Source organism: Lissotriton helveticus, chromosome 4_1, assembly GCF_964261635.1.
Source record: "Lissotriton helveticus chromosome 4_1, aLisHel1.1, whole genome shotgun sequence".
Taxonomy (NCBI): Eukaryota; Metazoa; Chordata; class Amphibia; order Caudata; family Salamandridae; genus Lissotriton; species Lissotriton helveticus.
In genome coordinates this window covers 610879583-610905220 of record NC_136063.1, presented here as the reverse complement: position 1 = coordinate 610905220, position 25638 = coordinate 610879583, and the positions used below count along the sequence as shown (strand labels likewise).

Below are 25638 nucleotides of genomic sequence, written 5' to 3'. Positions count from 1 at the left end.
ACTAGGAGAACCTCCATGCGCCATAAGGACACATGCACTTTCAATGTCTCTGTTTTTCAAACAGATTCATAGTCGAGATGACAGTGATCGGTTGACATGCCACTCAAGAATGTTACGTTCACGCAAGGCTGTTCAAATTCGAGTAAGTCTCATTCTAGACCGTCAAGGGTTTCTTTATCATGTTTTAGCCCCGGTCGGTCTACTGACATCCACCCCTCTCAACAGATAGGAGCTTGGCAGAACCCACACCCTCTACTTTGTCCGGCATAAAGTAACTAGCTGACTACAAGAATAGGTAATTGATTTTACAGATCAAAATCACATCCTTTATCACCTCTAACATGTCACCACCCTAACACATGATACTCTATCATCTCTAGGTGCTCTACCACAGTCCTGAAGAAGACCACAACCTAAGGCTCAACTCACCTAGTTCTAATTACAAGGGGTCGAAAAGTCGACAAATACCCATAAGATTACAATCTGGGACAATTGTACAAAAAATAACAGTGTCCGTGTTGAGCTATGTATACTGTGTGGAACAATTGACCTACTTTTTAGGCCGGATCATTATCACAATGTTTATGTGATGAATATATGTCACACCACTTTGTCCGTGTCCGCTACCCTCACAAATCCTCAATGGTAGCTCACACTCCTTTCCCCTTTTTTCCCCTATTCCGAGCACCACAATGTGTAAATACTTGTACATATACTAAGCACTATTTTGAAGAGCTTGATGCAACTGGTTGCTATTTACAACAATAGCTCAATAAATTGGAGATTTATTCTGCAAAAGAAATGTGGTATTTTGGATGTGAATAACTATGTGTATCTATTATTTTTTCATACTATTTGACCATTCCTTACTGTACTGAACTACTAACCCGGGTCTGGTAGGCTTTCGGATCTCCCATTGATACGCAACAATATTCATTTTACAGCATTTTTATTTTTGCTGACAATATAATTTAGACTTTATTGCAAAACTTGGCAGCAATTGAAATCAATGTAAAGGCTGCTTTGGTAAAAAAAACAAAAAAACAGAGACTTCAGAAACTGCATTTTATCTACTCCTCACCTGTGCAAGTAAAATCTCTCAGGCTGAGCCCTAGTGTGAATGGTGCTCTGTCAGAGTGGCGGTTGCCCATATGTGCAACCACTTGCACTGCTCACCTGCTCTTCTACAAGTTTAAATGATGATAATAATGGTTTCCTCTGCTGTAACTTTATACATTTCATTTTGCTTGTCACAAAGATGGATTTGAGAGGAGCAAGCGTTGGCCCCGGTATGTGGCAGCACTGCTCACTTGCTCTGCAGTCAGCCTTGACGATAGTAACTGTGGGATTTCATTGGAATGTAGGCACACTTCCCAGCCCATGAACTACAATTGGAGCAGTCCATGTGTTGTGTTCATGACATAATCTCTAGAAAACAATGTTGTGGTACACCAAATATTAGAGAAAGATGCTTGCTGTGCCTCTACAGGTTTGATGGATTAACACGTCATTGCGATCAAAAGGTAGACAACAAACGATTGGAAATCAAGTGAAATTAGGTTACGTTTTTTTAAGGTTTAATCTGCGAACACCTAGATGGGTGGAAATGAGAAATACGAAGTTTGAAAAATAGACATAATAGCACACAATACCCTGTAAATAGGATGAAAACGGACATAAAAATGACACAATCACTGATGTGATATATATCACTACCAGTGACTTGATCCATGACATCACTTTTTTTTTGTTTAAGGGATTTTTATTGAAGTTTTACATGAGATAAAAAAAATACAAATCAATACAAATGCAAGATGTAAGCGAAAAACATAAAATATACAGAGAATAATGTACGAAATATAACTAAATAAATAATATAATGATAAGGTATAAATCAAAAGAGAAAAGAAAGGGAGAAAGAGAAAAAGAGAAAAAGAGATAGAGAAGAGGGGAAAGGAGAAAAGAGAGGAAAAAGGAAGAGAGTGGAAAGGGAAGGGAAACTGAAAAACCCATGCAAAAAAGTCTAAGAAGAGGAAGAGAGAAAAAGAAAAAAAAAAGAAGGGAAGCTAGAAAGCAGGAGTAGAAGTAGAAAGATATGTAGTAAAAGGTAACCATAAAAGGTCAGATTTGATTTTTTGAGAAAGGGAGATAGAAGAAACAGTAGACATCCTATGTTCATCGCAAACAAAATTCCACCAAGTTACTAAAGATATTTTAGAATTATCTTTCCAGGAAGATAAAATGACTTTAAAAGCAAGTGCAATGAAAAGGTCAAATAACAGGGAAATAAGGGATGTGGCAACAATATCGGGAGATGAAGAACCTTAAAAAACATTTTGAAATGACAATGGAAGAGCACATTGAAAAACTTTCATGCAAATATTCCAAACCAATTTCCAAAACGAGAGAACATTAGAACAATCATATAGTTGATGAATAGCAGTAGAACAGGACCAACACATTGGAGATGAGGATGGGGAAAATCTAGAAATACAAGCAGGAGTAATAACGGCTCTGTTATAAATAAAATACAGGGATTGTGTAATACGAGCAGCAGCAGAAACTTTGAACAGTTTAGACCACAAATTATCCCAAGTCGTAATAGAAAGAGAAACAGATAAATCAGTTTCCAAGGCGGTTTCAATGTGAGATTTGGGTCTTTCATAAACATAAGACAACAGTAACTTATATAGAAGGGCAGCTTTAGGTTTATGTGTAGGGAAAAATGAAAATAGAGGAGAGGAAGGGGTAAGAGAGGGTGTATCATCAGGTATGACAAAAGTGGTTAGGTGAGATTGCAGAGCAGTGGAAATAATGGTATATTGAACGAGGCTGGAGTCTGGTAATTGATATTGAGCTTGTATGGTATGAAAAGGGTGAACAGAACCAAGATGTACCAGCTGATGTACATAGAAGATACTCTTTTCTTTCCAGTATTTGAAATAGAAAGAATTACCCTTGTACTTAAGAAATGTATTAAACCATAAGGAGGAATATAGGAAACATTGCAGTAGTGTAAAACCAGTAGAAAAGGTATTGTATAACAGGTTTCAGGAGTATTTTAAGGTAGGGTTAGCAGATAAAAAAGTACTATTGGACATGGAAATGACATCCTGAAAGGAAAAACCCTTAAGGAGGCAGTGTTCATAAATAATCCAAGTAGGAGGAGGGGTATCACCAAAGTCATAGGCTAATTCAAAGGATTGTTTGAGTAAAAAAGCAGAGTGGTATAATTTGAAGTTTGGAAAGGGTACCCCATCTTCTCCCTTAGGGCTTATAAGCTTGGAAAGGGCAATACGTGGATGTTTCTTGTTCCACAAGAATTTTGTACATATAGAATTGAGTTGGGAAAAATAGGGAAGGGGAATTTTAACAGGAAGCATGGAAAGTGTGTATAGAACATGCGGAGCAATCATCATTTTTATGGTGTCTAATCTACCCCACCAAGATAAGAATAAGGGTGACCAATTAAGTAAGAGTGACTGAAGTTTGGAAATTAAAGCATTAAGCGTGAGCTTAGTTGTGGTATGTAAAGAGGAGGAAAACCAGATTCCAAGATATTTAATTTTAGAAGGACACCAAGCAAATTCAGTTTTATGAAACATGAACTGGTAACAGATGGAATTTAGTGGCAGGACTTCTGTTTTGGAAAGATTTAATTTATAACCAGAAATGCTGGAATATAATCGTACTTCGTTTAAAAAAGGAGGAAGGGAGTCAGTGGGGTTGGACATATAAATTAATATATCATCAGCATATGCAGAGATTTTTGTTTCAATGGAATTATGCAGAAAACCCTTAATCTGTGTGTTAACCCGGATACATTCTAAAAAAGTTTCAAGGCAAAGGATAAAAAGTAAGGGGGAGAGAGGACAGCCCTGTCGGGTACCTCTAGACAAAGGGAAATATTTGGAAAAATGATTATTAACAAAAATACCAGCTCTGGGACATGAGTATAATAATTTAACAAAAGAAATAAAAGAGGGCCTAAAACCAAACCATTGGAGAGTTGCAAACATAAATTGCCAATTGATACCGTCAAAGGCCTTCTCGGCATCTAAAGAAAGGGCGGCAAGGAGGATTGAGGCGTCGGTGAACTCCTGTAAGGAGATCTTCGCGATAGTGAAGGAGTTCACGTCCCCGACCTCTTACTCACCCCCGCCTGTGTCACCTGAGGCGTGGGCGTGTGATCTGGCCACTTTCTTCACCAACAAGATTAAGGCAATTCAGGCCTCCTTCTCGGAGAGCTCAATGGAGGATGGCTGCGGCCATGGGGCAGGACCCGGAACATTGCCCATGTCCACGGCAGTACTGGCTGACTTTCCACCTGTCTCCAGTGACATGTCTCGGGCGCTGCTGGCCAGCCTTAAATCTGGCTCACCACTGGACCCCTGCCCCGCCAAGTTTTTGGCGGGGTTGGCGGCAGTGTTGGATCCTTTGGTCAACCCGATCCTCAATGCCTCCTTGCGGGAGGGGATTGTTCCACGCTCCTGGAAAAGGGCGATGGTAATCCCCCTCCTGAAAAAGCCTGGTCTTGATGCCGAGGTGTTGGCCAATTACAGGCCAATTTCACTTCTCCCGGCTCTGGCTAAGATCACGGAGAAACATGTCCATGGCGTCTTGTCGAGCTTTCTTGAATCCAACAATTTGCTCCATCCATCCCAATCCGGTTTCCGTCCGAATTTCAGTACGGAAACAGCGTTGGTGGAGGTCTCGGAGATCATCAGGGAGACCTTGGATGTGGGTGGCAGGGCCATGTTAGTCATGTTGGACCTGTCGGCGGCCTTCGACACCGTCCCCCATGAGGCGCTTCTCGCCAGGCTTTATGACATCGGCCTAAGGGGGACGGTGCTCAGATGGTTTACATCTTTTCTGGAAGGCCGCCGCCAGACGGTCTGGGTGTCCCAGAGCTCCGCCGAGATGCCGCCTTTGGGAGTTGGGGTTCCACAGGGATCTGTGTTGAGCCCGACATTATTCAACATCTTTATGTCTCCCCTGGCGGCCGCGGTGGAGGCTTACGGAGCCCAGATCCTGTCCTACGCCGACGACACGCAACTCCTCTTCACATGTGGCAAAGATCAGCCATTTGAGGGGGAGAGAATTCGGGACTGTCTGGATATGGTCTTCGGCTGGTTCCAGCGTAATAGCCTGAAGGCCAACTCCAGCAAGTCGGAGGTTTTATTCTTCGGCTGTGCCATCGATCCCGAATGGCGGCAGTGGTGGCCGGCCGCTATGTGCCCTCCGGTGCAGTCGTCCCAGGTTGCCAAGAACCTCGGTGTTAGGCTTGACAACAAGCTCTCTTTAAGAGCGCATGTTCTCGGCCTGGCTGGCACCTGCTTCGATATTCTGAAAATGCTCCGCAAGTTTCTCCCTTTACTATCTGCGGAGCACAGACGGATTACGGTGCAGGCGCTAATCGGGTCGAGGCTTGATTATGCCAATACTCTCTTTTTAGGTTTACCGGACTATCTGGTCCAGCGCCTGCAGGTGGCACAGAACTCTGCAGCCTGTGCGATTTTTGGTCTGCATAGACGAACACGGGCTTCTGGGCTGCTGCAGTCGTTGCATTGGCTGCCGATCCATAAACGGATTATGTTTAAAGCCCTGACGCTGGTGCACAACGCCCTGTTTGGCTCAGGTGCGGGATATCTACAGAAGAGACTGGTGTTTTATCGCCCCGCCCGCTCTCTTCGCTCTGAATCCCTCTTTACTGTGGTGGTCCCACGGGTGAGGAAGGCTCGTATGGGGGGGCGCTCTTTTAGCCTCAAGGCCTCCCAGTTGTGGAACTCGCTCCCACTGGTACTTCGCAGCACTCCCAATTTGCTTCAATTTAGAAGGAATCTGAAAACTTGGCTTTTTAATCTTTCTGTTTAGGTGGATTTTCTTTTTCCTGCTTTTGGGATCTGTTCTCTGTGTTATGTTTTTACACTGTAGCTGTTGTGGAAAGCGCCGGGACACTCTTTTAGAGTAGCCGTGCGCTATATAAACGCATTTTAACATAACATAACATAACAAGGGGAGATTTATATTTTTTGGCATAAGAGATAATATTAGCAAACATTCTTGCATTATCTGATGCCAATCTGCCTTTGACAAATCCTACTTGATTGGTTTTAATTAAGAGAGGAATTATATTTTCAAGACGAGTTGCAAGAATGTTTGCGAAAATTTTACAATCATAATTTATTAAAGAAATGGGACGATAATTTTTACAGTAGGAGTGATTTTTGTCAGGTTTAGGAATTATAATAATCAATGCATCTATAAAGGATCCAGAAGCCTTTGCGTCTGAAATGAAAGAATTAAAGAGCGCCTGGAGCTTAGGGACAAAAATAGGAGTGAAAGTGGTATAAAACTCAGCGGTAAGGCCATCAGGTCCTGGGGCCTTGGACTTTTTTAGTGATTTTATAGCATTAATTATCTCTTGAGAGGAGATATCTTCTTCTAATGCAGTAAATTCATCTGGCAGGGAAGGTGGAGAGGGAAGACCAGAAAAAAATAACTAAATTCTGAGTGGAGGGGAAGGTGTCATCAGTGTAGAGAGATTGGTAATAATTATGAAAAACATCAGCAATATCTTCATCTGATGAAACCAATTTATTAGAAGATTCGTTCATGATAGGTCCAAATGTTTTACGTTCTGATTTGATCTTTAGATAATTAGCTAACATTCAACCAGCTTTGTTTTGACCTCCATGGTATTTGGATTTAATTTTAAGTAGAATATTACAGGCCTCAATCGTTGCCAGTTCATTGAGATCCGATTTAGCTTTGATCAACTGATGAAGGGCAGAGGACGATTTAGAGGTGAAATAAATATGTTCCAAATCTTTAAGGAGGCGTAGCTGATCTTCATATTTTTTCCTTGTCACTTTCTTTTTGCTAGAGACATAAGAGATGGTAAATGCACGAAAAGAAGCCTTGAAGGTATCCCAATTATTAGGAATAATAGTATCTATAGGATTGTTAAAAGTAAAAAATTCATTAATAAACGTAGTAGCCTTTTTAACAAAAACAGGGTCAGATAGTAGAAAATTGTTAAACTTCCACCGACTAAATTGAGAAGAAGTAAGGGAAAGATCAAATGCAGCATGAACTGGGGCATGGTCAGAAATAAAAATGGAACCAATAGCAGAAGCTTGAATAGACGGCAACAAGGATTTACTAACCAGAATGTAATCAATTCTAGACCTAGTATGATGTGCATTGGAGTAAAAGGTGTATTCAAGCAAATCAGGGTTACAAGTCTTCCAAACATCATACATAGGTCGAGAGGTGATGGCCGATTGAAAGGCTTTGTGCGTTTTGTCAGGGTTGAATTTACATTTCGATAACCTGTCAGAAAAGGGGTCTAACCATTGATTAAAATCACCAGCAACAATAACATTGGGGCAATCAAGTGAGGAAAGTAAAATTTTAATATCATTCCAGAATTGAGAGTCAGGTTTAAGCGGGTCATTCAAGAAGGTTAAAGTTTTGTTGTGTACCACAATCTTTGCCATCACCCATCGGCCGTCTTTATCAGTTTGAGTGGCTAAAATTTGTACAGATAAAGATTTATGAAACAATATGGCAACATCACATATTTTGTTGGATGTTGACGAGTGAACAACCTGACCAACCCATTGTTTCTTTAACTTGAGAGATTCAACTTCAGTACAATGCGTTTCTTGAAGGAAAACAATATGAGAATTAAGTTTGGAGAGATGAGACAATACCTTTTGACGTATAATCGGGTTCCCGATACCACGGACATACCACATAACAAATTTAAACATAACGGAGGGTAAGGAAGGTAATACATAGAGGGATGACAAACACTTCAGGAGAACATCTGAAAGAAAAAACAAAACACGTAAATAGAGAATATACAATTTTTTTTACAAAGAATACCAAAACATCCAAAAGATCCAGGCAACAGCCCAAAAAGAACATCATTGCAAAACAGGAAACAATACATTTGGGAAAAGACCAACTAAGAAAGATACACGCCATTGTAGGTGAAGAACAAATAATGAAAATAGGGATAGCAGGGAAGAAAGAGAAGAAAGGGAGGGAGAAAAGAAGAAAGGAGAAAGAAAAAAAGGAAATGAAGAAAAAGTAAAAGTACAGATTCAGGCATAACAGCCAGGTCTGTAAGAAAAAGAGACATCTGAGCACTGGGAGCATGGAGACGCCAAAGGGACACGGACCTCAGCAATTAATAGAAAAGAAGAGATAAAAAAGAGAGAACCTCATAAGGTGGGAAGGAAATAACATAGAGACATGGTCATGGAGGGAAACATCCTTTACAACGCAACTTTTACCACGCAGTGCCTTTACGACGCAACTTTTACAACGCAAACCATTACAACGCATTGGGCTGGGGGGGCGCTTTAGGATAGGAAATAGGTTTAATGTACTATCCAACACCTTCCCTACTATCCACGGGGACTGGAGTTGGAATAGTATATTAAACAATGCACTATCCAGCACCCCAAAGCACTATGCGTTGTAAAGGCATGCGTTGTAAAAACCGCGTTGTAAAGGCATGCGATGTAAAAGCATGCGTTGTAATGTCATACATCCGGTCATGGAACAAAGGTACAATGATGAGAGGGAAAAATAAGAAGAATACAAAGAAGAAATAAAATGATTAATTATTAGTGTCCATTCCAGAAGGTGAAATAGTGTGTAGGTATAAACCAAGTTTCTTCGGGTCATCAAAGGAGCGTGTACGACCATTGTGGGTAATCTTGCAAAGACAGGATGGAGGATTCCATATTGAATTTGAAACTGCCTCATTTGAGGTTGAAGAGCTAGGAATTCTTTATGACGAGCATAAGTGGCATTTGAGACATCTTGGGAGATATAGAGATTATGTTCAGACCATATAAGACGTCGTTTAAGTTTAGCAGTCTTCAGCACATGCATCAACTCTGTAAATTCAAGAAAAAGCATAATAATGCCACGTGGTTTAGTAGCATTAGGGTTACGGCCACCGAGGCGGTGAGCTCTTTGTATGTTAAGAGGATTAGTTATGGATTGAAGGTCTAAGAGATCAGGCAAGAATTTCTGTAAAAATGAGACCATATCAGCTCCCTTAATATTTTCTGGAAGACCTTAAAGGCGCAGGTTATTTCTACGGTTACGATTTTCAAGGTCCTCAGTGTGCAGCTTTAGGGCATGAATTTCTTGTTCCAATAAAGGAATTTTTGACGAGATATCTTGTATGTCACTGACACGTTGTTCCAAGTCCAGAACTTTATTTTCCATAACGACCCATCTTTCCTCAATTTGACTTAGTTTTTCATTTGTCGCAGTCATAAAAGGTTGGAGGCCATGGACTTCGTCTAGAATAGAGTCAAGAACTGGATTTTGGGACGAGAGTATAGAAGACGGTGGATCATTTTTGCGACTCTTCTGTTTCGTCCCTGTGATGGATGCCTTCGTAGTATGAGAATCATGCGCCATGTTGAAAAAAATATACAAAAAGGGCGTAGTATAGTAAGTAGGGTGTCAAAAAGTAGAAAAATCCTCCACAAAGCACTAGACACAGGAAGCACACTTCAAAGATGAAAGGCAAAAGTAAAAAATGTAGATTCTATATTAGGTCAGAATTTCCACAAATAGACACGTAAGTATCAGGTGGGAAATAGCCATATGAATGCCTATAATAAGGTATAAAAATATCCAGTAGACCTTAAAAGAAAGGTCACTGTAAGGTGAGAAGGAATGTTGGTGTATGGAGTTAACACAGTAGGAGATGGCAAAAAAATATATATATATATATATTGTTTGAAGTGAATGAGTGAGGTAATATAGAAGACCCCACAAAAAGGTGAAGAAGAACAATTATCATCAAACCACATGGAGTAACTGAAGTAAATGAAGAGTCATTCAAAAAATATGTGGTATTTTAGGTATGCAACCAGTCATGGATAATTCAAGCTAAACAGCAAAGTAAATAGGAGAGGCTCAGGTGTGATATCCTAAAATGGCGGAGTTGCACCTGAGTAGATCAGCACACAGCATAGTAGAGCATAAAAACGAAGGGCAAGGTAAAAAAGAACTGCAACTTAAGCCAGAACATGTTGACAAAAAGAGCCGTATAGGGCAGCGCAGTACAAAAAAAGGCTCCGTTATGATGACCTAAAATGGCGGTCATTCACCTCAGCAGGACATTAAACATAAAGGCTCAATGACAAAAATAGAATAACACTGCGGCTTAAGCCATTACAAATCAGAGGCATGAGTAGTTGTAAGGCAGCACAGTGAAAAGGAAGTAAAATGAACATACAGGTAACTGGTGAAGAGAATGGAGAGGTTGCGGGCTCAGCGGCACAAAATGGCGTCCGCCCGCGACCCGAATGAGGCAGGAAACACCGGTATGTCAAAGGTGCAGAAAGAGAACAATCTGCACACGCGTCATATCATTATACGCACCACAACTTCCGACGAAGATTACGGCGTGATGTGGGTTCCACGGCCGATTTTGGAGGCTCGGTAGGGTCACAAAAGCTCTGTGTCAGCTCGGAGCTCACGCCGGGTCCGCCATCTCCTTACGGCGCGTAAGCCACGCCCCCACATGACATCACATTTGACACAATCAGTGAAAGGTTGTTTCATGCAGGAGATGTGGAAAAAGATGGCACTATAGGTAAGGGAAATGAGGAAAAGCAAATTCAAGTGCCTGGTGTTTTTTACAACATGGAATATCTTGCTCGTCAGTCAGTAGGTCAAAATAGAAGAAACGAAAGACGAGAATATTTGCATGAATATTTGCACGGAGAAGTCTAGAAGTTATTTGATGGCACAGGGCCAAAAGTATGTTCTTTGTGTCCCCTCTGGCGACAAGTTTATTGCTCAGTATTATTCTTTTCAGTGATTGGCTGGTGAACGAGAGGTGTGACTGATGTCACGGGATCTTCTCTTCCAAAAGTTTTCTTGCTCCAAAATACAAGGCAACACTACGGAACGGGTTCTGCATTGACACAAGAATTGTGCAGGAGTGGCAGAGCTGTTTTTTTGCAGTTGATTTTCTGGTTAAACTCGTTTCCCTCGCCTGAATTCACCTTCACTTATTTAAACTCATATAATCGATATTAGTGCTCCTTGTACAACACTTTTATCTACTTTGCTTTTTACAGCCCCGCTGTCACATCACTCTTTGCTTTTAAAAAGGGAGCACCATCAGCACTTGTCCTCAGTCCATAATTATTCGGGTGCGGCCTTACAATCCCCGCAGACACGACCAGCAGACAGCGTGAAAAACAACACCCAAAGCAAACCCCAGCTGTCAAAGACCTGTCAGGATGACGAGCCTTCAGTCCTCTTTCCTTCTGTGTTCCACGGAACTGCCATTCATTACCAGAGTGACTGTTTATTACCAGAGTGACTGTTTATTTATTGCGCTTCTGGCGGTCGGTGCAGGGAAGCAGGGCTTCATTTACGTTACCACACTTTGTGAATCACGAAGCTAGATCTTGAAATTGATGTATGCCCAACTGTAGTGAATATGTTAGCAAAAAGAGCGTTTGCAGGTTTACGACACGGGTCTAATCTGACACTGCAAATCACCAACATGTTGGGGTTATAATCAGAGGCGCAAGAGACAAAAGATTTCAGAGGTGAGAAGGGAAGTGGGGTGATGGTGTGCTCGTGCAATAAAATAAACAGAGTACCGCATTACTGATTTGTTACACATCATGTCCCGGTGCCATTCCTCATTACTTACCCTTTCACCCTTTAAACCTCCATATTTAACCTGTGTGTAGAAAGCAGAATAACCATAAACACGCATAAAGGCAATTTTTGTTAACAAAAGTGCCTTGTTGTTACAGACCCACGCCTTCTGTATCAAGGAAGAAGTGCCACCGTAATTAGAGGGAGTCGAAGAGAAGGATACTGGACTCCCACCAAGACCCCCTTAGCTGCAGAGTCCAAGTGAGCCTCATGGAGATCAGTGAGAGGACAGGGACCTTGGCAGGATCTGTACAGAGATCTGAGGTTGAGTGAGGCGGGCTAAAGCGTTCTCAACAATAGAGAAAACATAGCACTGAGAGGGTGAGAGATTAGCAATGGGAAGTATGCATGTTCATTGACAGTATCTGGAGCTTTGTAGAAAAGAGGGGAACGAAAACAATACAATGCTTGATGGTGACCTGTGAGTGTTGTGTCACAGAAGCTGCAATGGCTGTCGAAGAAAGAGAAGGGCTATCAGAATAAGGACGTAATTTAGAGGGTGGCACATGGGTCACTCTATCACAAACGTGACGGATATCTTGCCACCTCATTACAAGTGCTTTATATCCTATGGCCTTTGCAGTAAGAAACACTCTTGTGAGGGAGTGACTCAGTTGCCAAACTTTAAATAAGGCCAAGAGGGCCAGATGTACGACCATTGGCTATTGAGACTCGCATATTGCGCCAAAGTGGGAGTCGTAATTTGCGAATCACAATTGCCAAGGTAAAACAGTGTCTGAGACACTGTTTGCGATTCTCATTGGGGTCGCAAATTGCATGGGTATCAAAGAGGAGGAGAGTTGGGCTATTACTACTCAAAGGGAGTAGAAGGTCCAGTCACGACGTGCCCAAATGATACGTTTTAACAAAGAATTGCCGTACTGTTCCCAAAGAAGGAAGGGAAATGTTACAGTCTGTGATGCAAATGATTACGGCAGGGTGACCGGGAGGTAACCCTGGGAATCCATTTTGTTGGATTTAATGCCCTCACACACCCTTTCAGGTGTCATGCTTCATCATTTGGGCCTGCTCCTCGTTGGGTCGGCGGTGCAATACCCAACGGGCAACACCTCATAGAGGGGCTCTTTGGCGGAGATCTTTTTCTAACAGCCGTATGGATGAAGTGCGAGTGTGGGGCCAGGACTAAAGGGTAGACATGGGTAAGTGAGTTAAAATAAAGGTAGTGGTGCCGGGAAATATTTTATTCAGGAGGGCCACTCCTTTAGTTAAAAATGATTTTCTAGAGGAGAGTCGTGGAAAATAATGTTTCCAGCTATCATCTAGAATTTATTATAGTTCGGTCGCAAATTGCATGCCTCATGCAGATTAATGAGGCTGCCGCAATTTGCGACACCATTGGGAATGGGGGCACTCCCAGGGATTGTGGCCTGGTGGGGTCAGCAGATCTCCATGTCTGGGACTGCTTTTAAATAAAGCAGTTTTATTTGTTGAAATGCAGCTCGTTTTCCTTAAAGGAAAACGGGATGTATCTTTTAAAAAAAAATGAAACGTTTTTGTTTCATTTTTAAGTCGAGTATTCAAGACCTCGTGTATATACTTTAGTATATACTTATTATATACTTATATGTATATGTACTTTGTGGGATCTGGAAATCAGCCCTTGGACTTCTCTGCTTCCGCGTAGAGACTTTTATTTCTGTTCAACTCTCTTTGTTTAACTGTCTCTATTGAAAACGAGCAGCAGAGGTCAGCAAAATACCAGAATCACTTTAACGTTCTCTAGATTCCTGTCCGTAGAAATTTTCTTCCACGAGCACCCGTAGACAATAATATTTTTTTCAAATCTTGTATTTTCAGTGACATGACCACCGAAGGCCCTGATTTTATATTAAAAACAGAGCTTTGGACTATACCATTTCCAGTTGAAAGGCAATATTTCTATCCATGTGTTCCCATACCTGGCATGTCACGCAGTTTGGTGCTTACTTTCCCTCCACGTTAAAGAACAGTAGATGTTTCAGCATTCAGGCTAATGTGCTGCATAGCTAAATACATATAAGGTCCCAAAGCGAGACCAATTGCATTGCAAATGCTTTTTTAAGGGCAGGTAGTGGTCGATGGGACCACTGCCTGCCCTGAAAAAATGTTTGTGCATCCATTCACAAAGGGCAAGGCGTCCCCTGAGGACTCCTTCCCATTTACAAATGGTTTACCACTCTCTTGAAGAATGCGGTAAACTGTGAGTTTTTTGCCACCGCAATTGTGGTTGCAAAACATTCTTACATAAGGGTAGGAAGGGACACCATCGGAAAGCCCTTTCCTAATAGCGAGTTGCTAACCCTATTTTGCGAGACGCTATTTAATTAGTGAATCACTAAATAGGGTTAATACATGGGCCACAGATTTTTGCATTAGCAAACGAGTCTAAAACCCATTTGCACATGCAAAAATCCATCGTGCATCTGGCCCTTAATCTTTTAACCATTTGCTGAAAACTCCCCTCTCATGGATCATTTCACATCATTTCTGTGGTGTTGCCAGCATAGGCAAAGTGATTGAATTTCAAATAAACCAGTATAATTGTTGCCCATTAATGTTCTATATTTGGTATTCTGCAAAGAGGAATACTGACATATACTGACCTAGTGTTGGGCAGAATGTACATTGATCACTGACATCCTGCCATTTGTCAACTTTGCAGTTTGAGTCACCCCTCATTTTAGATACACAGCTGCAGGCCTCTTTCCCAAAGCCCATGAGAAAATCGTATGGTGGCCCTCTTTTTCAAATCCATCCAAGACCCATGTAATCTCTTACTCTGGGGCCTCCTCAAGAATCAGACCTCATCTGGAGATGAGATAAGAAAAAATCCCCTTAAGAATTTTGGAAACTGTGTATGGAGTGCTTTTATTTTTTGATTTGCTGACATATCATTTGTTTAGAAAACGTTTTCATATTTTGCAACTACATTAGAGATGGTATAAACATTTTACCTTGGAAATGTATTTGCAATGTTTCTCTTTAAACTAGTGTGGTGGCAGTCTTCTCTAATGTGTACTGTCAAAGCAATGTATTGGTGATTGCAGAAGCACCTGTTATTATTATCTGTTGACATTGTTTCCCGAGGGAATGGCTGTGGATGGGCAAAGAGCTCTGTCATATTAAACGTAAACTGTTATTATGAGGCAAATCAAAGGCCCTTTCCATCTTCCATTTTATATTTCCTGTCATTTTGATGCAAGTATTATATTCCCCATTTTCCCCTGTCACAAGACATTTAGCATCCTCAAGGCTGACCCTGCCCCAGTAAATCTTTCTTTGTGCTGGTTGGTTTGTATTTTACTTCACTTTGTTTCCTACCCCTCCCACACCTCCTCTATTACCCCCCCCCCCTTCAAAATGTACTCAGTGTTCTCCTTCTCGCCTGCTACCAAGTCTGTGACTCCACCCAAAAGCTGGTCTTCCAGCTAACATATAATGCTCCCCTCCCTGGACACGTTTTGTTACACACCCACATTGAGAAATATCAACATTAAAACCTGCGCAATATGGAATTGTGAGCCAGTTTACATCTACAATAGTTTCCTGGCATTTAACATTTCCAGTGTTTTAGCATCTACACCAATGAGTACTATTTTGTATATAAGATGCGGACAGTAAGTAAATTATGTATCTTACCTCTTTGTTGCTTCTCTTTTCAGAAGCTAAACAAACATGCAGGAAGTTGTTAGCAAATTAATTCTCCTCTGTGCGATGTTCTCATACAGCGCAGGTAAGGTTTTATTTATTATTAACACAGCAGCATTTTCATTACTTTTTAAGATGTAATAACATCTGTATGTAGTACAAGGTATTCTTTGAATCGAATGCCCTATTGCACACAATACAAACGAATGTGTTAAGGGATGAGGAGGACCGGACGTAAGGTACAAAGACACCATAAAAACCTTATTGAGAGAGTCCTAAGGACTTCGGGTCATATCTATCATACTTCCGTTTAGCGAATTCCAAATAGCGAATTTTAAGGAATCGCTATTTGGAATTCGCAAAACGGTATGTATGTACAAAATCGCTTTTCAATAGCGATTCCTTAGCATTCCTAATTTGCGATTAGCAAATTGCTAATCGCAAATTACCCATTCATTTCCATGGGCCAGGAGGCCTATAGGAATGAAAGTGCAATTTGCGATTAGCAATTTGCTAATCGCAAATTAGGAATTTTTTCAAGGGTGCAGGGGTGTCTCAAGAACACCCTGCTGCACCCCTCAAAAAGACATTTGGGGGCATATGGCGCACATACATGCCCTAAGGGCATGTATGGGCGTCATATGGCACCTTTGTTTTTTTGTAAAAAAGCTTTTTGAAAAGAATTCGCAACTTACCACCAACTAGAAGTTGGTGGTAATTTGCGAATCCTTAATGTCAATTTTTGAATATTTTTTGTTTGATACATTGCATTTAAGGAATCGCAAAATTTGCGATTCCTTAAGTGCAATCGCAAAATAAGGAATAGCAAATTTTGCAATTCCTTATTTTGCATCAAGCATGTTTGATACATACCATTTATCTAATTAGCATTCGCAAAAGTCGAAATTCACAGAATTTAGGCCTTTGCGAATGCTAATTAGCTTGATACATATGGCCCTTCATGAATAGGAGGTAGGAAGAGGAAAAGAGAAACTTGGTTTAGATAAAAATTGAATTACCATCAAGGTAGCTCTAGAGCATCACAAGCTGCAGGAGTTACTATAGGCACTCTGTGAAGGACTGACATGCCTACGAAGAATGTCAGTACAACAGCACGGTTTGCTTAAAACTAAGATGTTTAGCTTTATTAGAGATATATTTACAAATAAAACTAATAAGTCTCGACATTTCTCAGTTTTTTTGGCATACACATAACTTTACCATGTAAGACTTTTAATATAGGATAATATTGAAGTTGTCTGTCTGTCTCTGCACTGAAAAAGCAGCTGACCACTTTAACTGGAGTAGAGGTAGGACTGTGAGCTTGATACAGATTCGCATATGTTTCGCTCCAAGTGGCAAGTTAGACTTTAAGCTTCATCAAGGCATGTGCACTTGGAGCATTTCTAGTGCTACGTAATCTTGGAAGCAGAAAAACAGACATTAATCAGTTTGAATCTTCCAATCTGCGGCTTCATACTTTCATGTGTCAGGGTGTTGCTTGTTGTTCATATGTTTGCCTGCATGTCTTCAGATGAACACAATATGCCAGCCCTGAGTCACACAGGTAAATGTACACTGTAGTGTAAGTTTACCATTGTTTTGGTATACACCAACTACGGTCCTCATGTAGTATGATTTGGTGCAGGGCAGTGCCGCAAGGCTTTTTGCTGCGCTTCCCTATACCAAATCAAAGGGGCAGGAATGCACCGTATTTACGAGATACAGGGTATTCCTGTCCTTTCAGCTGGTGCACAATTTGATGCGTATCTCCAAAGCAGGCACCCTTGCCCCATGGTGCAAGGGTGTATGCGTTGTTGGCAGGATTGTTTTTGTGCTGATAGGGGTACATTCCTACACAAAATGGAAGCAGAATGCAGCACACAAGGAAAGAAAAAAAACAAGGAGAAATAAATATATTTCTCCTTGTTCCATCTGCCCTAGGGAGGTGTACAGTTTTGATGCATTTCCAGGATTACATTTCCTAGTAACACGCAACACCATTGAACACCCATGGCTCACAAGCATGCCCTTGGAGGCCAACTTCCCCATCTGCTACCTTCAGTAAGTCCTACACAGTGGGGTCGCTAAGAGGTCTTCGGGGTGATGCCCTTTTCCTCCACCTCTCTGCAAACGCCCCTGCTGACGTGCTACTGGTTTGTTGGATGAAGTCCACTTTACTCCTGAGGGACCTTGGGGTCAAGAAGCTCTCCTAGTACCCCCTGTAAGTCCACCACAGGGGATTTCCTGAGAGCTGGTCGGAGGCTCAGTCGCCTTTCTCCACCACTCTGCAAACGCAACTGCTATTTAAAAAAAACATAGAAACTCATGAAAAAAAAAAAAGGTTACAAGGACATTACAGATTCTCTGAAAAAACAAAGGTTACATAGATAGTTAGGCTCAGGTTTCTATAGAAAAAAAAGTTACATTCAGCAGTTATAGTTAGCTCAGTTAACTAAAACACTGCTTATGACCTCACATGATACATCACTCATGACATGGTCAGTGACATCACTGGTGGCATCACTGATGACATCTCTAATTACATCACTGATGACATCTCAAATGACGACACTGATTACATCATCCAGAAAATTACTAATGCATCCAGTCACACCCAATAGACCCTTTCATACACCCACTTCCACCTGACCATTCACAAACCCATTCGCAGACCCATACCTGTCCTTGTACACCCACTCACCGATTCATAGATCTACACACATCCACTCACTCACCTATACAGTCACTTATACACCCACTCACTCACTAATACAGTCACTGACATATCCACACATACACCAATACAGCCACTCCCACACTGAGTCAAGCACCTATAGATCTCCTCACACACCTACTCACTCCCCCTACAGTCAATCCCACGGCCACTTACTCACCCATACAGTTACATATATACCCAATCACTTACTAATACTAATACTATCACATGCTCACTCACCTACACATTCACTGACACAAGCACACACTCACCCATCCAGCCACTCTCATATTCCCTTACTCACTCATACAGTCACTCATATTCCCTCATCATTCACCTATACTGCCTTTCACAGATCCAGTTACTCACCTATAAACCACTGACACATCCAATCACTCACCCACACAACCATTCATATACTTACTCACCCATACAGCCCCTCACACACACACTCACTAACACATAGAGCCACCAACTCACCCACTCACTCACCCATACTGGCAGTCACACACACCCTCACCCACCCAGCCAGACAACCATACAGGTACTCAGACAAACAATCACTCACCAATACAGCCACTCGCATACCACTCAAACACCCATACAGTCACTTAGACACCAACTGACAGATTAATACAGACATTCACACAACCAGTCACTCCCCCATACGGTCACTGAGACACCAAATCACTCACTTATGCAGTCAATGATGCAGCCACTGAATCATCCATACAGGCACTCATACACCCTCTGATTCACCAATAAGCCTTGGTATATATATTTAACAGTCAGAAACCTTTTAAAAACAGTCACCGCACAATGTTATCAGTTATGTCATCAGTAATGTCACTGACCGTGTCACGAGTGACATAATATGTAAGGTCATAAGCAGTGCAATGGGGGGGCGCGAATTATAGTTATCTGAGCTAACTATAACTGATAAATGCAACTGGTTCTGTACGAGTGAATTCTGAGCCTAACTATAACATCTCTGTATAAGGCCTCTGTAACCTTTGGTTGTGTGCGAGTGAAACCTGAGCCTAACTTTAACGTCTCTGTGGCCTTCGCTTTTTCAGTGAACGTCTCTGTGGCCTTCGCTTTTTCAGTGAATCTATCTTTCTATCTATCTGTCTATCTATCTATCTATCTATCTATCTATCTATCTATCTATCTATCTATCTATCTATCTATCTATCTATCTATCTATCTATCTATCTATCTATCTATCTATCTATCTATCTATCTATCTATCAAGGTTTATATAAAGATTTTACACTTACCTGCAAAATACTTACATTTTTGTTGTGACGGCATGTGTGTAAAGGTATGTGGGGCAAAACATTGCATGGTGAAGGCATATGCCTGGTAAAAGACATGTGGTAAAGGAATGCGTGGTAATGGAATGCATGTTCCGTCATACATCAGTTGGAATTCCCACGCCACACCCATGGAACTCCACCTTGGGGCAGAGCAAGGCAAGACAGCGAATTGCGCTGCCTTGTGTAACTCTACATTTATCAAGCCATGCATGGCCATGCAAGATAAATCTCACTTAGGATTTGCATCGCCCTTCCGCCCTCATGCAAGGTGCAAGAGCATTGTAAAATCTTGATAAATATGGCCAATAGTATTTATGGGATATGATTGAATTTGGCCAACGATCAGCTCACTGCAATCATATTATATAGTAATTACGCATTCTACTCACCTGTGCACTGCCTCACCACAATACGTGTTGTATATGTAAGTCATTTTGTACGATTAACCCTTGTTCCATGGATTTGATCATGAAACTTGCTTGATACTTTAAGTCCTATTTTCTAATAACATTTAATGTATGCTTGAATCACTGATTAAAACGGTGCACTTTCTCCGCATTTATATGGTCTCTACTGAATGTTACAATATTTTCTGTATGTTTCCAAAGAACTCTCTCATTATAGCCCCCAGATTTTTTAGGTGCATAGGGAGACCCAATATTCCTAGTCCATATCATGGCACACTCATTCCACTTAATGGGACTAGAGGTATAAAGGCCCCTTTCTGTTAATGCACTAGTTCATACTGATGAAGGAGAGCTCAGTTTATCGCACTACAAGCTATTAAATACATCCAGACCCACAAAACTGATCTGTAACACAAGGAAGGGACTCTTACAGCACCTAACGTATTGAAACTGTCCTTAATTGATTGAGCTCAGTCACATATAAGCAATGGCCCATAATCCACGTCTCCTAGTCGGCCTCCCACAGAAATGGAATTGGCCAAAGTTATTCCAAACAGGCCCCTGGTGTGATAGGGTTGGGGTTATTGGTCATTCACAGGCTGCTGTTAGTTCTAATTTCACTATGGCTGCCACCTTGGCAGAGCCTCTGACTTAAGAGTTGAAGAAAAGTATAGGAACCCCTTAAGACCTGAATGCCAACATCACAGATTTCTTTTCAAACCCCTTTTTTTATTCATTATGTGCCCATTACGGGCTAAAGCGCTGAAATAACCTACACTACTAATATAACAACTATTACAACATCACTGAAATAGCTATTTGTATCCCTGTGTGATTGGCTGCAAACACAAGGCTAGTGCAATGCAAGGTGCAGAGCAGACTGTCATCCTATTGTTTGCATTCTCCAATGGGAAAACCTTTCTAAAGCAGCCTCTGTTCCTCAAAGGAACCACTACTGCTTTTTATAAAAAAACAAAAACGGCTTCCTGTTTGGGAAATTATTGAGGATGCAGTAAAGAGTGGTGCTCTGGACCATTGCATATTCCCTCAGAGGCTGGCAACACCAGTCACAAAGGCTAAGCTGTCCCAGTGGATACCTTCCAGTGTGTGAATCAATTAAAAACATCTTTGAGGTCAGTAGCCCAGGACCCAGTGGATACCTTCCAGTGTTTAAAACAATTAATACCATATTTGAGGTCAGTAGTTCACAACCGCAATTGCAGTATCAAACTACTGACATATAATACCAATTCACAAGTAGGAGGGAACATTCCCCTTTCATGCCGCTTCCTAATTACGATTCGGTATCTGTCAGTAAACCAGTAATGAAAGTCAAAAAAACTTTTCCAACTTGCAAAATGAGTTTAATAGCAAACAATGCGACTTTGAGAAACACAGGGTTTGCAATTGCAAAATGGCTTTGTACGTCTGTTCCATTATTGCTAGGATAAGGAGTACACTGGTACTAAGAAAAGAATAAACACTTGACTTGTCCACTGAGTGAGGGAGACAATGACACACAAACACAAACAAACACACACACACACCCCACAAACTGTAATTAAAATACAAACCGATGGAGCACACTCACATGGCCTTGGTGAAAAAGTGACACAACCCACTCCTTTATGGAACTGCAATGAGCAGACGTCTGTCTGCATACCGAGAAACCCACAAGTGCAGTGAGGCTACGACAGTCAGTGAATGATACTTGTAAACTACATATAGTAACTCCTTTCTAAAATGTTGTTTGATTGTAGGAAAGTACCTCCTCTCAATCCAAGTAACAGTCTTATGCACATATTTTACACTAACGATTGTGCATTTTTTAGAATGAATTGAAAGTCAATTAGAATGAATTGAAAGTCAATTTGTGACAGAAAAACATGTTTTGAATCATATCAATTCATCTAACAGGACAAGCCAGCTTTCCAGATGGATGGTCGATGAGATCCTCTGTCTACTACAAGTATATTCCCACTCATAAAACTTGGGTGGAAGCAGAGGTAAAACACAATTTTTTCTGGCCGGGGAAAAAATGCACCCCAGCCTTTCTGCAACAGTTGTAATAGTTTTCTTGCCTTTATCATGCTCGCTTGGTCTTCTCCTTTTTCAATTTACCTTTTTTTTAATAAAAAAATTTCAAACTTCCCTCTTGCCTTATCTGTTTCCTAATTTTCCTCATTTATCCATGCATCTCTTATTTCTTCTTTTTAAATGATCCCCCTGATGTTTTCTTTCCTCTAGTGTCTTCCTTGATTAAACTTTTACTATCTTAATCAATTATGTGTATTACTAATTTTGTCTCTTAATAATTATCCTTTTCATTGTGTTTCGAGTTAAGAGTAACAACCAGTGCATGCTACTGTACCACATAAACTAACGGTACAATTAACATCAGTATTGGACTTGGAAATTTGCATCTCTGTAGTGTAGTGTAGGGGTCCATACTGATACACTAATCTTTATGAACCCATGGCTCAGGGATGTCTTGTAATATCTTCATGAATCTGCACCCCTTTAGCCATCCGCTTCTGGGATGGTAAGTCAAGAACCTACCTCTGTATTAAGATAATACCTGAACACATCCCATATGTTCCATGGCCTAGTGACCTCTGGTTGAAAAGCCACATATCTTGTTGCTATGGTATGAGACATGTCATTATCTAGTGGCCAGGCCTGCACCATGAGACTTAAGGTCTGTAACCCACGCAATGCCAGTTCCGCAGCATCTATTTCACCAGCTGCCTGGTAAACCCTGTAGTATCTTGAACATGAGATTATGGACGGAGTGCTGAAACTTATCGGACACTCGCCCCCAGTCACAGATCTGGGTTGATTCCATCATCATTCTTGATTTCACTTCGCCACCCCAGTTCAGACCCAGCCATATGGAAATCAGTCTTGACCCTGTTCCTTATGGGAATAGTCAAGCCCGAACTGCCAAGCCAGGTCTCTCCTGGACCAGAAACAAGCATACAGGAATAGGGTCAAGACTGATTTGCTTATGGCTGGGTCCAAACTGGGGTGGCGTGGTGAGCAAAATAACTATGGATTAAACCCAGATCTTTATGACTGGGGATAAATGCTTGCATTGTTCAGCATTCTGTCCATCATTTTTTCCTTTTGCATTCATCATCCTAAGTGGGAAGGGTATGCCAAGATGTGGGTCCCATGCTCACTGCTCATCTGGATTAAAGCTAGCCTGGATGATCAGGGGTGGTGACCAGAAACCAGTCCCAGGATGCTTGTTTCTGTTCCAGGGAGGACCTGGCTTGACAGTTTGGGCTGGACTGTTCAAGGAACAGGGTCAAGACTGATTTGCATATGGCTGGGTCCAAACTGGGGTGGTGTGGTGAGCAAAAGAACGATGGATTAAACCCAGATCTTTGTGGCTGGGGGTGAATGCTTGCATTGTTCAGCATTCCATTATCATTTCTTCCTTTTGCACTCTAAGAAAGGCAGAATATTGTATTGCACATTTCCGGTATACCATTTGACCAATGTGGTATCAATATCTCGTATGCTCTTATCCACAGACAGGCACATGTCTTACAGTGGATAGGTGTTAAGCATCTTGGAGTGCTCTCTGCAATCTTTGCATTTTCTATTTTTCCTGGGCAACTCACCTACAAGCAACGAAAGAGTGATCAAAATTGGGTGGGGGGTTCCTATGGGTATAGTGGTGATCCTTTCCTGAACAAAGTTCACAAGAGCAACAAATTAAATATGTCCAACCCATTACTACCGGTGGGAAAGGAAAGAGACCCTTTTCTTTAAATAGCCCTCTCTCACTCTAATAGTGACATGCTTCATCATAGGGCTCACCTCGACTGCTAAAAGTCGGGGTGGGCTCGACCGTGTTACAGGGAACACTTAAAGACTTTAAGGTCTGATAATGGTTTTGGGTATAATCTGAGGTGGGTACTCACCCCTGCAACTAATATCTTAATTTCATGCACATTTTTAAAATCATTGTGTGAACAGAACCTTCACTATTTTCATCTCTGTTTTGTCACACTTAGCTTTTGTAATTAAACGTTCTCAGAGGAAGAGGGAGGTCCTGATTAGTTCTTGAATCGATCAATCAATCATATCATTTGTAAAGCGGACTACTCACCCGTGAGTGTCTCAAAGTGCTGGGGTGGGGAATGCTGCTACTGCTTGATAAGCCACGTCTTGAGCAGTTTTCTGAAGGTCAGCAGGTCTTGTGTCTGCCGTAGGTGGATGGGGATGGTGTTCCAGGTCTTGGCGGCAAGGTGGGAGAACGATCTGCCACCGGAGGTCTCTCTTCGGAAGCGGGGGACTGCTGGGAGGGCGAGGTCAGTGGAGCGGAGCTGGCAGTTGGGGGTGTAGAAGCTGAGTCGTCTGTTGAGGTACGTTGGTCCGGTGTTGTGGAGTGCCTTGTGTGCGTGGGTGAGGAGCTTGAAGGTTATCCTCTTGTTGACCGGGAGCCAGTGCGGGTCTCTCAGGTGGGGTTTGATGTGGCTGCTGCGAGGGATGTCAAGGATCAGGCATGCAGAGGCGTTCTGGATGCTTTGGAGCCGTCTCAGGAGTTTGGCCGAGGCTCCTGCGTAGAGGGCGTTTCCGTAGTCCAGCCTGCTGCTGACGAGGGCCTGGGTGACCGTTCTTCTCGTTTTAGTGGGGATCCACTTGTTGATCCTGCGGAGTATGCATAGGGTGTTGAAGTAGGAGAAGGAGACGGCGTTGACCTGTTTAATCATGGAGAGGGTGGAGTCGAGGATGACCCCTAGGTTGCGTGCGTGGTTGGTGGGGGTTGGAGCGGTTCCCAGTGCGGTCAGCCACCAGGAGTCGTCCCAGGCCGAAGGGGTGGACCTGAGGATGAGGACCTCCGTCTTGTCCGAGTTCAGCTTTAGTCGGCTGTTCCTCATCCATACAGCGATGGCCTTCATTCCTTCGTGAAGGTTGGTTTTGGCGGTGTGGGGGTCCTTGGTGAGGGAGAGGATCAGCTGGGTGTCATCGATGTAGGAGATGATGTTGAGGTCATGCTGACGGGAGATGTGGGCGAGCGGTGCCATGTAGATGTTAAACAGAGTTGGGCTGAGGGATGAGCCCTGGGGTACGCCGCAGATGATCTCGGTGGCTTCGAAGCGGAAAGGGGTAAGGCGGACGCTCTGTGTTCTGCCTGAGAGGAAGGAGATGGTCCAGTTCAGGGCCTTCTCTTGGATGGCGGCGTTCTGGAGGCTTGTTCGTAGTGTGTGGTGGCAGACCGTGTTGAAGGCATCTGACAGGTCGAGGAGGATGAGGGCTGCCGTTTCTCCGTTGTCCAGCAGGGACTTGATGTCATCGGTGGCGGCGATGAGGGCAGTCTCCGTGCTGTGGTTGCTGCGGAACCCGGACTGGGAAGGGTCGAGGATGTTGTTCTCCTTGAGGTAGCCGATCAGTTGTTCATTGATGGTCTTCTCGATGACCTTTGTCAGGAACAGGAGCAGGGAGATGGGCTGGAAGTTCTTGAGGTCCTTGGGGTCTGCCTTGGGTTTCTTGAGTAAGGCGTTGATCTCGGCGTGCTTCCAGCTCTCCGGAAGGGTGCTGTCTCGAAGGAGGTGTTGATGACTTTCCGGAGATGGGGTGCGAAGGATGTGCTGGCTTTGTTGAAGATGTGGTGTGGGCATGGGTCTGACGGAGATTCAGGATGGATGGTGTTCATGATGTTGATGGTGTCATCGTCAGTGATGTTGGTCCAGGAGAGCAGTCATTTGGTGCGGATGGTGGTCGTGGGGGCGGAGTTCTCAGTGGTTGTCGGGGCGTTCGTGGCATTGAAGCTGTCGGCATTGAAGTATCTAACATTCTTTGCACTGGG

The 25638-nt window shown here is 42.4% G+C and overlaps 1 protein-coding gene across 2 annotated transcripts in view; it reads left to right on the top strand.

Moving 5' to 3' along the window:
- Positions 1 to 25638, top strand: part of LOC144827257 (lectin-like) — a 125261-nt gene that overhangs the window by 39814 nt on the left and 59809 nt on the right. For both annotated transcript variants that reach the window (XM_078685640.1, XM_078685639.1), the window contains exons 2-3: positions 15387 to 15457; positions 21735 to 21823. In XM_078685640.1, the coding sequence (XP_078541766.1) occupies positions 15400 to 15457; positions 21735 to 21823 (147 nt within the window). In that variant the 5' untranslated portion in view covers positions 15387 to 15399. The remainder of the gene's footprint in view (positions 1 to 15386; positions 15458 to 21734; positions 21824 to 25638) is intronic.